The 18394-nt window shown below is 40.2% G+C and overlaps 1 protein-coding gene across 1 annotated transcript in view; it reads left to right on the forward strand.

Moving 5' to 3' along the window:
• Positions 1–18394, forward strand: part of STAG2 (stromal antigen 2) — a 73061-nt gene that overhangs the window by 29872 nt on the left and 24795 nt on the right. Inside the window, exons 2-12 of the mRNA XM_044427499.1 lie at positions 308–455; positions 1260–1338; positions 2171–2332; positions 3400–3496; positions 5268–5344; positions 6071–6275; positions 6809–6960; positions 9352–9425; positions 9695–9818; positions 10734–10832; positions 10937–11016. Coding sequence (XP_044283434.1) covers positions 412–455; positions 1260–1338; positions 2171–2332; positions 3400–3496; positions 5268–5344; positions 6071–6275; positions 6809–6960; positions 9352–9425; positions 9695–9818; positions 10734–10832; positions 10937–11016 — 1193 coding nt within the window. The 5' untranslated portion in view covers positions 308–411. The remainder of the gene's footprint in view (positions 1–307; positions 456–1259; positions 1339–2170; positions 2333–3399; positions 3497–5267; positions 5345–6070; positions 6276–6808; positions 6961–9351; positions 9426–9694; positions 9819–10733; positions 10833–10936; positions 11017–18394) is intronic.

An 18394-nucleotide genomic window follows, 5' to 3' on the forward strand; every position in this document is an offset into this window, starting at 1 on the left:
TATGAGGGAAAACAATGCTGGAGGAAGCATGTTGGGAGATGTAGGACTTGTTTCTGTCTAAACATGCATACAATTGTCCCTTTGGTATTGGAACAGTAGAGAAATGAAGTTAATAATAAAAGGAGTAGGAGATAGGGCTCTGGGATTGATCTCTCTCATATTTACTATGATTCCATTCACATTCTCTACTCTTAGATGAGGGAATAATACCAAATTAAAATTGTGGCTTATTTTTAAAGAACCAGTCAGGGTAACCAAAGAACCAATGCTGTATAACTTGGATTAACCTTGGCCTTCTTTTTGGCAGGTTTAGGCCTCTACAAAAAGAGAAGAAACCTAGTACGTTCGCCATCTACAAGTCCTTTTTTAATGTATTTCTAGTACAATAGTGTTCCGGAAGATGATAAAGAAATGATAGCAGCTCAAGAAGCAACAACTAATTTTGCTCTGCTTCAGTAAGTAACTAAAATTGTTGTAACAGTACAACAGAACTTTTCAGTTTTCTTTTTGCAAACGGTAACAGTGCATAAAGCTGACTTAGTTTGTGGTTTAAATAGGAACATGGTTTCAAGAAATGTTATGATATTAGTGGTTTAAAAGTGTGCTTGAATGATTTAGCTATTAGAAGTTTTGTTTATTGCTATAAATGTGTTAAAATTTCTTCAGTTATAGTTTTTAACCATAGTTTTTAAAAACCATAGTTCCATAAACAATATACTTTTATTTTATATATTTAGGCAATTTTGGTTTTGGTGAAATAGGTGGTGTTTCTCAGTGAAACTTGGGTAGTGTAGCCAAGGAAGTATCTTATTTTGGGTAAAGTTTACAAAATATGTTGTATTCCTCTGAGTTCTTTTTTAGAAAATCTTGTTAAAAATTAACAAGTAATACTTAGGCTACTTTGACTTTTAAATTGTGTTCTCAGGAAGGGGGAACAGAATTCTCTCTGCAGCTTGACTGTGAGTTTCCTTTAGAACCTTATGAGCACTCACAGTCTTATTACATATTAAAATTAGGCAGTTGGAGGGTGAAGAGGAAGAAAAAAAATTGGCCCCATTGGGTGTCTAATTTTTGTTGTCATATTTCTACCTGACACTGTGTTGCCATAATCTGAGACCAGTCCTATACCTCCCTCTTCATACTGACAGAAATGTCTCAGTGAGCTCAATTTGTTCACAGTACCCAAGCAGTACAAATTAAATAGAACATTTTTGAAATAAAGCAATTTTGATCACGGATGTGAACATACTTTTTTTCAGGGAGTCTGAAACACATTTTTCTTCAGATACTGACTTTGAGGATATTGAAGGAAAAAATCAAAAACCAGGAAAAGGAAAGGTATGTGTATCTGGCATTCTCGCTGTGTGCATAATGAATAATACTGATGTCAACAAAGTATTTAATTGTTTAGTATAGTATTTTTAATAACATCAGTTGTGCTATAGTCTGTGACTACAATGCTTATTGCATGGAATTTGAAGAGGCTTGGTGTAATAATGGAGGTGGGGAACAGATCTAGGATTCGCTTTTCCATGAGAGATAGAAATCTCAGTCTAATTTTGGGGGCGTACCCCTATCTCTGCTCACCTCATCCAGTCAGGTTTCCTGATGCTATGTAGATTTTTCAGGGGGATGGGGAGGCTGCTGTGGGAAGGAGGGAGCTGGGAAGGTAATGTCTGACAATACAGATCAGCCAGCATTAATCTGGATCCAAGGTGAAGTTTGTGGGGAGGTGGAGTTGCAGAATTTCCTCTTCAGGTTAAAGCTTTTTTCATGTAATAGAATGTGTTCAGGTGAGGAGTGTACAACAGATTTTTAAAGGCAGCTGTGCTAGAAACTACAATTAGAAGGCCAAAACATTGTTCATTACATGTGTTTGTGGGTACACAGTTTATATACAGCTGAACATGAAAAAATACCAAAGCAGTATGAAACTAATGAAAAGTCCAGCATAGTGCATGTAACCTTTTCTGAATTTAACTTTGGTGTTTTAAACTTGTCTTTCAACAAATAATACACTGCCAAATTACACATTTGCTAATAGAGATTAACAGTAAGTTAAAATACAATAAAATTAATAAAACACTACTAAAGCATTATTTCTAAATGGTACCTTTATTATACCTTACACATTTGCTAATTAATATATTTGTTTTTTATATTTATATAGACCTGTAAAAAGGGGAAGAAGGGTACAGGAGAGAAGGGGAAAGTTGGAAACGGAGGAGGAAAGCCTGGTGCTCCAAATCGAATGAATGGGCATCACCAGCAGAATGGTGTGGAAAACATGATGCTATTTGAAGTTGTTAAAATGGGGAAGAGTGCCATGCAGGTAAATTGCTTTTTACAAAACTCAAAATGGACGCTGAAGTAGGTTTAACTGGTTTGCTGAAAGAAACATGCTTTATAAACTGCAATTTGAAATTGACTGGTTTTAACAGTAGCTACTCAGATTGCACACAATTCGTCCAGGTTACTTTATCACAAAAATGGGGCTCATTTAAAATGGAAAGAAATGTTTCCTGATTCTTTTTTTAAGAAAGTGTAAGCCCACAGTTTGCTGCAGTTTTTTGTGTAACCGAACCATGGCGTACTGTATTGTCCACTGCCACTGTATTACCTGTTCATCATAAATCAGCTCATGTCTATATTTACAATATATTAATGGTCTTTCATGTCAGAATGCTTTAAATGTTCACATATTGACTAGGGTACAGGGCCTTTTGGGATACATTTGTACTTCAGTTTCAGGTCCCATTGGCAATATCAAAGCTTGGGCGTATTAGTGTGCATTTAGAAACACAGAAACAGAGTGAGTCAGAAAGGAGCTGCTGGGCCATCTAGTCTGACCCCCAGCTCCAGCCGGCTCCACTCATGACATGCCTTCCATATGCATGTCCAGCCTATCCTTGCACACCCTCACCATAGAAACATATGATTGACATCTTCAACCCAATTCTTTTATTTAATGGCTATAAATGTAACAGGCTCCCTCTAAGAGTTATCCGCTTTTTGATTAAACTATTTTACCTCCTCTCTTACTAGTTGTAGCAAATTGTAATAATCTGTGCACCTGAACAAGTGTTTAGACTTCCCTGTGCTATCTTTTAATTTCTAAGTGATTGAAGTAGCAGTTTTTGTCACGTTTAATTGTAACAGCTTTCTTTATGGAAAAACTGGAATTAAATTTCTGGTTCTTAACAACAGTTTTTTGATGTAAATTTCTACTACATCAATCAGGCCAGCATTGATGGAATTTAATAATTGGCATACAATTTAAAATGTGCAGTTCAGAAAACTTAAGTAGATTAGAATTTTGGGTGGTATTTCATGTGTGTCTGTGTCTTGGAAATCCATTAAGTGACGTTGTACTTAATGATAGCTTTATTGTTTTCCTAGTCTGTGGTGGATGATTGGATAGAATCCTATAAACATGACCGCGATATAGCACTTCTTGATCTTATCAACTTCTTTATTCAGTGTTCAGGCTGCAAAGGTAAGATGTGCATTTTGGAACTTCTGTATAAACAATGTAACATTCCTGTTTTCCTCCTCCCCCATGATAACTAGTTTTCTGTCCTCCTTCCCTAGCTGGGGCTCAGTATTCTACTACTTTTGTAACTCATGGTTTTGATTCTGAACTAAATATGATGCAAACTATGGTTTGGCATTATGTCTGAGTTGATGTAAGGACTCTTCCGGCATTTTGTAGCAGAAGAGAACAACCCTGGGAGGGGAGGAGGCACTCCAGCTTTGCCCACCATTTTCTGTTGCCCTGTACATGTCTGTCAGAAGCCACTGTCTGAAGTGGTTGTTCTAGCTCACATAGACAGCATTCATGAATCTAGGAGCTCTCCTCTTCAGACACCTTCTACATGTGTACAGGGCTGTGGAAGTGCACTGGACTCCCTCTCCTTAGCTGTTTGCTGTATTTGGGCATAGAATGCTTGAATAAGACGTGTATGGTGGTTGGGTACAATATAGCTCGGTCTAATTTTTGTGTCTAATGTCTAATCCTGCCCATCACACATCCAATGATACATCAAATCTCATCATAACTGATGCTGAAAAAGCAAGCTGAGCAGACTGTTTTATTTATTTATTTTTCAATTTATATCCTGCCTTTTTCCTACAAAGGGCTCAAGGCAGCTTACATCTCCTCCTTCATCTTATCCCCACAACAACAGCCCTGTGAGGTAGGTTGGGCTGAGAGTCTGTGACTGGCCCAGAGTCACCCAGTTGGCTCCATGGCCGAGCGGGGACTAGAACTCAGATCCTCTGAGTCCCAGTCCCATGCTCTTAAGATCCAGATCATCTTTTGGAATACTTATTTTGGCATATCTCTTACTCATTTCAAGCTGTATGGAAAGAGTCATTCCATGGGTCAGTACATGGATTAATGCTTCAGACCAGCATTGATGTGCATGTTTTTGGTTAGGAATGAATAGCTATTAAGTACTATTTGCTCCTCTCTTTGCCATTCAAAAGGCAGAGAAGAGATTTCATGGGAGATGCAGGTGTCATTTAGAGTTTCAGAACTGTTAGCTTAGGAATGCTTAAATGGAGAGCAGAAATTTTTATGGATAAAATAATTCTGGTGGTGATTAAGAATTGAGCGAGTGGATGCTTTTCCAACTTTAGAAAGTTGTGCTTTCGAGAGTTGGAGAACTGCTCTTGATTAAACTGCTCATTCACCTCTCACCCCTCTACTTCAGTGATGAAATAGAATTAATGAAATAGATTCCTGTGTTTTCTGTTTCATGTTAAATTCTAGACATTTGTGAGTAAGGCTTGAGTTACACAAAAATAATGAATTATGAGATTTGAGGCAAGCCTAGTACTTACATACCATGCCCTCCTTTCTCTTGCCTGTTGCAGTTGTGAACTGCTGTTTTTTGTTAAATCAGTTTTGTATTATATCCAATCCAAGATATTGATGTTTAATCGCTGACTGCGAAGCTGGATTTAGTATTAATGTATATGCCATATTTTAAGATTATGCTAGTATTTATTTAAAACATTCCTATGAAGGCTTTCCAAAGGTTGAATTAGTGCCTAATAAAGCATTTTAAAATTCTAGAAAATGCTATCTGCGCTCCATATAGAGAAAGCATATTGCTCTCTACCCAGCCTGTAAACAGATATGTCAACCTTAAAGCAACAGATTTCAATCTGCAGTGTTTCTACATAAATGATACTCAGTTGCAACGTTTTCTTGGGAGTATAATGTTTGAGATTTTATGGTATTCACTATCTGTTACTTGCAGGGGTTGTAACAGCAGAAATGTTTCGACATATGCAAAATTCTGAAATAATTCGAAAAATGACTGAAGAATTTGATGAGGTAAACACACAGATACTCTTTGAAAAATGATATAGATTGGTTAAGTATACCACCAAGTCATATTGTAGGATATAAATATTTGTGGTGATATATTTAAAAACTGAACTTGATTGATGAAGTTTAGTATTGTAATAGGGTTGGTTAGTAGGTGCAAAATGCAGTGGAAAACTTGTGGCCCTCCAGAGATTTTGACATACAGCTCTCACTAGCCAGCACAGCCTGTGGTAAAGCAAGATGGAACTTGTGACTTTTAGGATATTTTGACATCTTTGGGTTTATAGAAAAGTTGAAACATTCTGTAAAAGGCCTGTTTTGTTTTTAAAAAACTATTTGTCAGTATCTCAGGAATATGTGGTTTTCTTAAAATAACCTGTTCCCCCAAGATAGTTCAAGAGTAATTACTATAATTTTTGCATGTGCAGATACACCTGCTGCCTTGTGAGTTTTTGTTCTGCAACATTCTTAAGGGATGAGCAAAATTATTGGCTTCACTGTGTAAGGCAAATAAAATGTAGGCTCTCCTATTTCCTGAAAACAATAATAAAGGAAGGGTAACATACCTTTCTGTTGTGAGAAATGTTACCTGGATGTTGAAGAATATTGAAATCTTCATTTTTCTTGCTATCTTGGTTCCTCAACTCATCTAAATTTTATTAGATGCTGTCTTTTAGCAGACTTTAATATGGAATGTTGCTACTACTAACATATGCATATTCTGTGTTCCAGGATAGTGGAGATTATCCACTTACCATGGCTGGTCCCCAGTGGAAGAAATTTAAGTCAAGCTTTTGTGAGTTCATTGGAGTGTTGGTCCGGCAGTGTCAATATAGTATCATATATGATGAGTATATGATGGACACAGTCATTTCACTACTTACAGGACTATCAGACTCTCAAGTCAGGGCATTTCGACACACTAGCACACTGGCAGGTAAGCATTCAGACAGCTGATTGTATTGTTCTGCAAACACTTGTGGAAGATTGTGTACACAACTCAACTCCATGTAGTGCTTTAATAAGTTCCCTAAAAATTCTTTGATTTCCTCCTGCATATGAGTTTGCACAAACTTTTGTGCAAGTTGCACACCACGTTTAGATTTAGTTTCCTTTTCCTTAAATAAGCCTGTGCTGAATGGAAGATACTTTCTACAAACACCTTTTGAGCCACCTTAATGAAAGCATGTGAAATGTATGATATAAATTATTTATAGTTTTGTTTTGCACTGATTTTTATCATTGATCATTTTTGCCTAACCCTTCTCTGATAGGTTGGTAGGAAAAAATAAGCAATTCAAGCCAATTGTCTCTCAAGCCACAGATTGCGTAGATGTAAATAGCTTTCATATTAAGCATTCCAAAACTTTGAAATTGAATTGGAGAGTGGTTTCATTTCCAGGCTTTTCATGTACTATCAGCCTTTATTTTTAAAAATCACATGATATTTTCTTTCTTGGTACTTCTTAGCTATGAAACTGATGACTGCATTAGTGAATGTGGCACTAAATCTGAGCATTAATATGGACAATACACAACGGCAGTATGAAGCAGAGCGAAATAAAATAATTGGAAAACGAGCTAATGATAGACTGGAACTCTTGCTACAGAAAAGGAAGGAGGTTAGAGCCTTTGTCAGCTATTTTAATTGTTATATTGAGGGAATTGGGAGAATTGTGTTTGTTGAAAAATAGTTTTGAAAAAACTTGACAAACTAAATTCTAATTGATATGTGAAATGCTTAAAACATTTCACTTAAAGTGTTTCTGAACATTCAAAAATGTATGCTGTGTCAGATAATGTAAAGTTCATCTTGTCATTTTTTTAGCCGTCACAGTAAGATGACACATATTAACCTAGTTCAAATGTAATAGAAGTTCCTGGGTTAAACAACCCAGGAATTGGTGTGACTGTGTTGGAGCCAGCATACTCACATGTGCTTCCGTCTAGCTATTGGTTTGTCTTTGGTTTGTTAACCACTGGTTCTTTGGGAGTGTGAACTGAGGAACTGGCTCAGCTTGCATGAGTTACGAAAATGTATTCTGTTAACTGGTTGTTTGGGAGTGCATAGGAGCAAGCAAATGTACTGGCTCCTGTTTGCCTCTTCTGATGTGTTAAACCCTGGGTTGCCCATTTATCTATTTTCCCCCAGAAAAATGTTTGGATTGAGATAGTGAAATGAAATGACCAAGGTTATCATGAATCAGATGGGAGAAAACACAAAATAATTGGCCAAACAGTGGCCTCTTGGTCCATTGCTGCTACTGCAAGCTGCTGCAGTTACCTAGTCTCTTGTATCTTCCCATGGGGAATATCTAACACCTAGCTCTTTGCTCCTTGAACCTAATGTTATGACTGGTGCATTCTCATGGAACTTGCTCTTCAACATATTACCAATGTTATGATGGGGTTATACTTAGCTAAGTAGCTTTGCTTTGCCAGCTTGGTTGTACCAGTTATGAGGTGACTCCATTCCCTGTTTGATTCAAAATGCTCTGTGTCTCCTGAAACCTTTCCTCCCTGTATTTATACCTACCAGCCATTTCTGCTGTCTGTGTGCCTTCTGAGGACTTGCCATGTTCCCTCACCCCCTTGTTTAAGAAGTTCTGGGGAAAAACCCCCACAGCCTGTATTCTCTTTTAACACTGAAAAGCCAAGCTTGGAATCTCTCCATGGAGCTTATTGCATAAACAAGCCAGCCCTTAGAACTATTAGCTACTGTAAAGAGTTCATACTGTTTCCACTAAAGAAAATCTGAATTGTAACTTGTACTTCTACCTGTTGAGCAGGAGAACTTGCCCATGACTGTTCATGTGTAATTTTTCCTAAGAATAATATGATGCTTCACTTACCATATCTACTGATATATAATACAATCCTTGAAACCAGAAATAGCAAGGCAAAAAGCAGGGGGTCATCTTATACACCATAAAGAAACCTCTTATTGGTATCGGGAGAGCTCATCCTATGTTGCATTGCATCATGTTTGCAGGGAGGGTCTCCACGTGGCCACAGGGCTGGTCCCAAGTTTGGTGGCTGCCCTGCCCTTGCCGGTGAGGGGCAGCACCATTCTGGGCCAGCCGTAATGGTGGTGGCTGGGAAGGGGGCTTTTCTCAGAGACACAGCAGCCTCTCTCTCACACAGCTCCCAGTGCCTGTCTGCAGTGCTGGCACCAGCCATCCTCTCCATCCAACCCCAGCCAGGCAGCCCCCCTTGTGGACCAGTGTCAGCCTCCAGATTGGAGAAGTAGTGTGGATATTAGCTAAGATACAGTAATGTGACATCACAAAAGTCTAGCCCCTTCCAGCTGACAGATACCCATATATACCACTGTATAAGAGCCCCTTGAAACTGAAAGTACTGTAGCAAAAATGGGGAGGGCGGTCATCTTATATGCCTGACATACGACAGACACCAGATCAACCACCTGAGGCAGCATTCAAGGGCTGTCCAACATGTGCACAACTCACATTCCCTGGCTTATCATACAGGGACAATGGTGAAGAGACTTTCCCCCTCTTTGGGGAGCAGACATGGATGCTTTACAGCAGCCCTTGACTTCCAACCAACTGCTGGCTTTGCTTTAAAGAATGCATCTGGATCCATATATAAGGCCCAGAGGTGTTCATAGTAATAAAGGTGACAGTTGAGGGCCTTGCTTCACTTTGAAGCTATCCCAGCAGCTGAGAGAGACATTTATTTTGCAAAATAGGTACTTACGTACATACAGAACCCATACAAAGTGACTTAATGGAAGGAGTTTGGGAGCATCATGGGAAACGTTGGCAGATTCTTGGAACACACTGGTACGATGTTGCTGTCTCCAGTTGTATGGCATCTAGAATACCAGGTTAAAATTGAATATCTTATTGTATGACATGTGTTTTTCACACTCTCATCCTCTGCAATCTTAATAATGTTCACTGGGATAAAAATGGTCAGCAACCAGACATTTAAACAAATTATTTATTGTCTAAACATTTTCTTAATTTGGCACTTGCTGTGTTTTTCAGCTTCAAGAAAATCAGGATGAAATAGAAAATATGATGAATGCAATTTTTAAAGGCGTATTTGTTCATAGATACCGGTGAGTTTAGTTCTGTGCACTGTAACTGTTTAAGCTTCACTTGTGAACATTTAGGGAGGGGTGGAGCGTATGCTTCCCATGCAGAAGGTTTCGGGTTCAATCCCTGGCATTCCAGGGCTGGGCTGGAAAAAAAATCCTGCCTGAAATCCTGGAGAGCTGCTGCCAGTCTGTATCAACAATTCTGGACTAGATGGACCAAAGGTCTGACTCCCCAAATTCCTAGTTTCTTCATTGTATGTTTGAATTTCTTCATATTTCCCCCATTCCAGGGATGCAATAGCTGAAATAAGAGCAATCTGTATTGAAGAAATTGGAATTTGGATGAAAATGTATAGTGATGCTTTTCTCAATGACAGCTATTTAAAATATGTGGGGTGGACAATGCATGACAAGGTAAGCCATAGTATACTAGCTTCCTTTATTCTTAAAGCTATACAGGCATAATAGCTGAAAAGTGAAAAGAACAAACATAATATATTTATTTTTTAAGTAACCTCTGTTCTACAATCTGCGTCCCAGCCGTGTTGGGAACTTGAATACATGGCTTTACATTTCTGAGGAACTAAGAATGAAATGTGCCTGGTGTATTTTTGAAGCCATCAGTAACAATGTTTGGTTGATATTTAAGAAATACTTTTTTAACCCCACATTTCACTTGGTTCTGTTCATTTTCTGAGCTCAGTTCAGTGTGTTTTTTAAACCTTTAAGACAGCACAGGAGTAGCATGCCTGAAACTACTTGTCTTCAATTTTGCCTTTCCTTATATTGGGATCTTCACTGTGCTCCTTTCTGTGTTCTACTACTACCCAAACTACGGTTGGAGTGGTCAGCCCAGTTTGGATAGTGAAGAAACCTGGAGAAGAACCTAGAAGTACCCCAGATATGGAATGCTCTTCCCAGTGAGACTTTTTTCACATCTGCTTTGTTGTCATGCTGGTGCCTGTAAAGACTTCTTTTTAATTGCCTGATAACTCTTTAATGTCTCTGTTTTAAGTTAGTTTTCCTCCCCCAAAGTCCTGAGTAGGCTTGCTCAAACACTTGGCCACATCCATCACATCTTAGCCACAATTTAGATTTTCAGTGAAGCTCTTAATAGGGATATAGTACATTTCTTCTGACCAGAAATGCTATTTTTATTGCTGTAATATAGCAGTAAAAAACCAAAAACAGTAAAAATTCAGAGTGCTTTAATTTTCCTGCAGATATATTCAGTTTGAATGCAGTTTATTATTAAAATAATAATAAAATAATATTTTGAAGGTTCTACATGTGTTTACTTTCTATTTCCTCTTCCCTGTTCTTTTCTAGCAAGGGGAAGTAAGACTCAAATGTCTTACGGCTTTGCAAGGTCTTTACTATAATAAAGAACTTAATTCCAAATTGGAACTTTTCACCAGTCGTTTCAAGGTTAGTATTCTCCCTATTTTTAAAATAAGATTCCTGTTTGCTAATTTTTAACAGTTTCCATTTTACAAATTGTGCTTCCTTCTCTCCCCAATCTCCCCTTTTAGGATAGAATTGTGTCTATGACTCTTGATAAGGAATATGATGTTGCAGTACAAGCAATAAAACTACTTACTCTTGTTTTACAGTAAGTATTTTAAACCAGGTAGGAATAGAAACATGAAGAGTTAAGTTAAACTTTTTATTTACGCATAGTTTTACAAAACTTTGGCTATAGTGCATTTCTTCTGTGATATTTCTTTTCAGAATATATTAGACTTCAAATAGGTAACATGTCTTTTGCATCAGCATTTGTACTATATATGATGTTTATGTTTCAACATCTCAAAGTATCTTGCGGTTCTCCGTCCTTAAGCAATTTGTCAGGTACTTCCCAGCAGCTAAATCTTTTTCAAAACAAATATTGAGATGCCTAGTATTCTGTCAGTGACCCAAGTTCTTAGGGGCTTAGCTCTAGATGCATATATTTTCCATAATTAAGAGCAGTATAGGCAAACTTTAGGCCATCTAAATTCTCTAGTCATACAGAAATCTCTGCTGCAGCCTCAATTTCTGATTTATATGGATTAATGTTAACTTGTATTACAATTACACTATCAAAATTTTTAACAAATCTTTCTCTGAGGGTGTCTAGCCCATTTTCCAAAGGATAAATATAGAGTATACCCCACTGTAATTCTAGACTAGTGCTCTCCCCTCCCCCATTCCACCAATTCTGGTAGCTGGAGAGTATAGGCTTTCTTACATATTACTTCATATGATGGAAACAGGTGTAATGGTAATAGTTATAACACCTCAGATGGTAATAGTTATAACACATAATATTATAATATTCTTCCTGTACAAGTCCCTGGCACATAGCCTGCTCCTAATTTCTAAGTACTTCCTGACAGTTAGGACTCCTACGGTATGGAATGGGCTTCCACAGGAGGTGGTTGAAGCCCCATCAGTGACAGTGTGCAAGGATAGGCTGGACATGCACATGGTGGGCATGTCGTGAGTGGAACAGGCTGGTGCCGGGGGTCAGACTACATGGCCCTGGAGATCCCTTCTGACTTGTTCAGTTTCTGTTTCTAATTTTCATGTTATGTGAAAGCAAGCTTGCCCTTTGTTGGTAGCAGAACCTTTTGGGTGGTAACCTGTACACTAGAACTAAGAGAGGTTATTTCACTGACTTCCCTGCTGCCTTTTCAAAAATGTGTGAAGACTGTTTTTAAAAATTCAGAAAGCATATGGAGATGACTCATTTTGATGTTGGTGTTGCTATGGTTAATTGAACTCCTGTTTTTGAGTTTATTGTCCTTTTAGCTGTTCAGTTACTCTTCGTGGCCTCTATGCATCACACATACGGGTTCTTTGTGCATGTGTAGAGTGGTTTTCGGGAAGATTCCAAAGCTGATTAGTCAGTATTCAGCAGGAGTCTGGCCTGAGGACAGGACTCCTACTGAGTCATCAGTTCTTCGACCACCATTGTAGTGCATCGGAAAGTTCTTCTACTTACCTCACTCAAAGCAAAACAACAACAGCAACAATTTAGTACTAACTTTGACAATGGGAGTTCTAGGTGATATAACAACCAATCCCTGTTCTTCATTGGGCCTCATCAGATAGACAAAATGGCACTCCTGACTCCCTTTTCCAGTTGTCCTGCATGAGGCAACAAACTACCTCCTAAGGATGGCCATTCTCTTTGCTTGTTTTGCTTGAGAGAATCTCATGTCATTGATTCTTGCTATCATTACCACACTTTTGCTAAGCAGGCAAGAAAACACCTGAGCTGACTGACTGAAAGTTGAGCTTTGGAGCCACACCCTACATGTGGAAGATCCTCAGTCATCTACCATGGGACACTGGCTCCCCCACCAGCAAACATTCCTAAAGTGGCAACACAGAAAAAGACAGATAGGAAGGCAAAACCATTTAAATTACTCACCCTTAACAAAGAGAAGGGGAGCATTACGAGTGTCCAAACAGGCACAGAATCTTTGTGACCAACTGCCCTCCTGTGTACTAGAGATAAGATGCCATTGCAAGAGCGAAACAGACGCTCTGTTCCAACTCCAAGACAGTCTCAGGAATATTCTTCCCAGCCTCCAAGAAGCACTTCGGTGTTTGAGGGAGAGATTTGTGAACCTTTTCCAACTCAGCTTCCTAAATCTGATCATCCCTCAATGCAGAAACAGATCTCTTCTTCACCTTCAGTCCCAACTGTCTTTCTCCAATCAGAACAGCAAAGATCTATATACCTCTCTTGATCCCCTTTGGTTGAGACTTCACATAAAAGACACTGAACCCCCCTAAGACATCAAGGGGATTTTGGTACTGATTATTACGCAGAACAATGGAGATCCCTTGCTTCCAGACAAAAAAGGTCCCATTGGAGCCCTTTGGGTTCAGATCACAATCCTTTACCAGATCCTACCCATCAAATTCCATTTGATGAACCTAGTCAAGACCCGGTTGAGATAATTTTTTTCTCTGATAAAACGAACTGTTCTACTCTACCTAGCTAACATCCCGACAGAATGGAACACCATTCAGGACAAGGACAATACACTTAAGATCTCAGTAGTGTCCTCTCCTGACTTACACTCTGATATACCACCAGGTATCTCCACAACAACACTTGATTTCTCACAGGCTCCAGAGGACTCGGGACTCTTCTCCCCTCTGGTCCTCCACGTGGTTCATAGTCTAGGACTTAACCCTAGACAGGAGCCTTCCAGAGTGAAATCCCCAGCATCAGTAGCTTCTCCACTTCACCAACTCAAAATATGTATCGAGTCCAGGAGAAAGAGTTTCTCAAGTTTCTCTTTCAGCACCCTTGACCAAACTCCATTATTGTCAGGTCTTCTCAGTCTCACTCCAGAAGAGAACATGCCATACCAGCAGACAAAGAAGGCAGACACCTTGATGCAATCGGCTGCCACTTCTATTCATTTCCATGAAAATGGCCAACTACCAAGCCACCATGGCGAGGTACCACCTCATGCTTTGGGACAGAATTGCATCCCTATGCTCCTTTCTACTGAAAGCTGCTCAGGACCTAGCAAACTAGATTAAAAATTATGCCACTCTTTTGACCAGACAGGAGATCCTTATAGCTTGACACCAAGCAGAGGGCCGAAGTGGTAGGTCACCACCACTTCTCATGGCTTCACTTAACTGGACTATCTGGCAAAGCAAAAGCAAGAATCGAAGATATGCTCTTTGACAGTGATGGTCTCTTTCATGAGACCACAGGCGAACGTATGGATTCCGTGCAGAATGCAAGGAATATTGCACACCACATGGGGCTCAATCAGACACGACCCTAGAGGCCATCGTAAGTAGCTCAAATCCTCCAGGAACCACTACTGTTAGGCACCATACTACCACTCAGCCCAGGTGCCAGGATCCCTTGGCACAGATCTGTCCATTCCGTAAGCATCAAGACGATTTTAGGAGTCGCTTCTGACACCTTCAAACACCTGTTGATTCCTCCCTTTGTTTCAACCATCACCTCCAGCCCTTTTTCCATTCCTGGGCTACCATCACCTTGAATTTGTGGGTTCTGTCTATCATTGACCACGGGTACCATATCGAGTTTGACATTCTCCCTCATTTCACAGTACTGAAACAGATTACTCCATCAGTCTCCTCCTGGATGAAATTTTCTCCTTATCCCACAAGGGAGCTATAGAACTCGCACTACCTAAACCCCCTGATTTTTATTCCAGGTATTTTATGGTTCCTAAAAAGGATGGAGGACTTTGTGGACCTCCACTGCCTCAATAAACATATTCAATCCAAAGATTTCAGGATGGTTTCTCTACAAACCATCCTCCCACTCCTCTCCAAGGGTGTATGGTTCACATCTGATGACCTTGAGGATGCATACTTTCATATCACAATTGAGGAGTCCTACAGGCATTTTCTCTGTTTCCAAGTAAATGACCAGACTTTCCGATTTACAGTTCTTCCTTTCTGGTTAGCAACAGCTTTTTTTGTATTCACCAAATGCATGGCAGTGTTTGTGCCTATTCATATATACCCTTACTTGGGCTTATTGTAGTCCATTCTCAAGAAGCCTTCCACAAAGCCGCAGAATTTACTTGTTCTCTGCTCACTCATCTTGGGCTCTGTATTAACTCAACCAAATCTTGCCTCTCTCCTACCCATTCGATCCACTTCATCGGAGCCAGACTCGAATTGGTACCAGCAAAGGTCTTCCTCTCTTGAGACAGGGTGGCCACCATGACCAGAGAGGTCATTTCATTTATTGGCATTCCGTCACCAACTGCTATATCAATCCAACATATCCTGACCTTGATGTCCGCAGTGATCCCAGTCATCCCTCTAGCCCAACTATTTTTGAGACCTCTTCAACTGTGGTTTGATGCCACACAAGTCAACCACACCATACCAGACTCTTCTCAGGTCTGGAAGTCCCTATATTGCTGGACAGACAAGGTTACCATGGCAATTGGAGTTTCTTTCTCTCCTTGGGACCCTCAAGTGACTGTTGTAACAGATGCCTCTCTCCCTGGATGGGGTGCTCCAAGCAGACCACTTTGACTGCCCTACATGTGGCAGGTACCAGCAATGTCCTCGCAGACTCCCTCAGAAGGACTTTCACCAAATGTCATGAGTGGGACTTTCACCCCACAGTCTTCCAAATCCTTCCAATCCCAACTAGACCTAGTCGCTACCGAATATGACACAATGTGTGACCATTTCTGCTCAAGGGCCAGTCTAGGTGGTTACTCCCTTGGAGACTCCTTTCTCCAGTCTTGGAGTGGGAAACTTATTCTATCTGTTTCTGCTATTTCCCTGGATTCTGAAGATCACAAAGATCTCTTGGGAATGTACCAATGCCATCCTCATCACCCCCTGGTGGCCCAGACAGCACTGGTTTCCCCTTCTACTTGACCTAGCCAAGAGGACTTTCTTTCATCTACCATACTGACACCACCCCCTCTCACAGGATTGTGGCAAGACTGTCCATCCCGACCTGTCAACACTCCAACTCACTGCATGGAGAATTCAACAAACTTCATCCCATTAACAGACATGCCTCCTGACCTCAAGCTTGTCTTAGATGCTTCCCTTAAACCATCTGCTTGCAAGTCATACAACATAGAGTGGGCAGCATTTACTTCCCTTGCAGACCAACATGACTTCTCCCCGGTAACAGCCTTGCCAGTTCAAATCCTTCTTTTCTTGAATTCACTACATAAAAAAGGCCTCTCTTACTCCTCTGTCAAGGTTTTTATGGCTGCCATCTCAGCTTTTCACAATCCTATTCAAGGATGCTCAGTTTTCTCACATTCCCCAATTCACACGTTTCTCAAGGGGATCCTCAATCTAACTCCTGTCAAATGTCCTGCTGTATCTTGGAGTCTGTCTTCCTCCATGCACTTCACTAAGCCTCTCTTTGAACCTATGTTTTTGTGTGATCTATGTCTTCCTTCTTGGAAAATGCCTTTTTAGTTGCTGTTACTTCCACCCGAAGAGCTGCTGAACTCACTCCCTTCCAAACTGACCCTCCGTAGATACTGAAGATGAAACTCAAATACTTTGGCCACCTAATGAGAAGGAAGGACTCACTGGAGAAGAGCCTAATGCCGGGAACAATTGACGGCAAAAGAAGGGGATGGCAGAGAATGAGGTGGCTAGATGGAGCCACTGAAGCAGTTGGCGTGAGCTTAGGTGGACTCCAGGGGATGGTGGAGGACAGGAGTGCCTGGAGGAATGTTGTCCATGGGGTCACAATAGGTCAGACATGACTTTGCCACTAGCAGCAGCAGCATACCATAACGATAAAGTTCTACAACTTGACCTTATTTTCTTACCTAAGATAGTTTCTTATTTTCATATTAATGAGCCTATCATTCTACCCTCCTTCTTCAAGAACCCCTGTACTCCTATCGACCCTACACTCCCTAGACGTGCGAAGAGCACTGGCTTTTTACAAATCAAGAACTCAGTCTTTCAGACAGTCTCAAAGACATTTTATTCCCTTATGGCGAACCGCAAAAAGGAACTCCTGTTTCCCCTCAAAGGGTCTCTACATGAATTGTACATACTATATCCCTGCCTTATGACTTCTGTGGCCTTCAGCTTTCTGAACCTGTCAGAGCTCATTCTGCCAGAACTACATCTACCTCCACTGCCCTCTGTACTGGAGTATCTCTCACTGACCTGTGTAAAGCAGCAACATGGTCAAGCCCATTGACCTTTATTTGACATGACTGGTTGACATTAAATCCAGAGAGGACTGCACTTTTGGAGGAACCATCCTCTCCACCATACTTCATTGAGCAATACCACCCTCTTCCTTGAGGTAAGCTCACCAGTTCCCCATATGTGTGATGCACAGAGACCACGAAGAATAAAGGCAGGTTTCCTTCCCTGTAACTGTTGTTCTTTGAGTGGTCATCTGTGCATTCACACATACTCACCTGCCATCCCCTCAGGTCTCTCAGTTGACACATGGGCTATACGTCTTTTGACATAATCATAATGGTGGTCTCAGTCTTGAACTGAGGTCTCAGTGGGAGTCTCCCCCTCACACTAGTCATGTTGGGGGCTGGATTCCCGCCGAATACTAATTAATCTATTTGGAATCTTCCTGAAAACCGCTCCACGCATGCTCAAAGAGCTCATATGCGTGAATGCACAGATGACCACTCAAAGAACGACAGTTACAGATAAGGAAACTGCCTTGCTTGATCAGGTATTTTATACATGTTTTATACATATTTTTGTTAGCTGAATTTTTAAAATTTGTGAATTTGTGCAACATTTGGTGGTTATGAACAGCAATATAAATAAGGATCTGCAGTAAACTGTGGTAGCTAAGATAGACTTTTCCTCATCTGCTGAGAGAAGTTTTCATTGACTCATGGCACTTTATAGACTGCCATCTCCATGGAAGCCACCAAAGCTTTTGGCCCCAGCATTTCAGCATGTTTTATGTTACAGATCTGCTGGAATGTATTTTTATAGTTGCTATTTCTGTGGTTTTATAATTATTCTTTTATAATTAATGCTTCTTAATAATGGCACATATCTGCCACTGGGAACATTATCCTGAAATGTGGCTTAGAAATCACAATACATAACTAGCTGCTTTGAGTAGGTCATGCTAGAGAGAGATTCAGCCCTGGCATCCTTTGTATGCAACACCTTCCCCAGGGAGATTTGCTTGGTGCCAACATGGGGGGGGGGGTTAAGGTGTCAAGTAAAACCCCCTTAAGGAATTCAAGTCATTAAAGTCCTACTGATTGCTTTGCTTTTATCAACCTGGTGCTTTTTATTATGTGAGATATTAATGTTATAAACTGCCCTGTAATCCAAGTCTGGTAAATATGATAAGCAAATTGGATACAAATTAATTTAACAAATCTTGTCAGAATGAGCAGACTCTCTTTAGTTGTCTATGCAGAATTATTTTGATGCTGATTTCCAAATGGAGTTCTCATACTTTAATCAGAGATGGCAGAGTCCTCTGATGTCAAAAT

The sequence above is a fragment of the Varanus komodoensis genome, unplaced genomic scaffold, assembly GCF_004798865.1.
Source record: "Varanus komodoensis strain SLA01 unplaced genomic scaffold, ASM479886v1 scaffold18_3, whole genome shotgun sequence".
Classification (NCBI taxonomy): domain Eukaryota; kingdom Metazoa; phylum Chordata; class Lepidosauria; order Squamata; family Varanidae; genus Varanus; species Varanus komodoensis.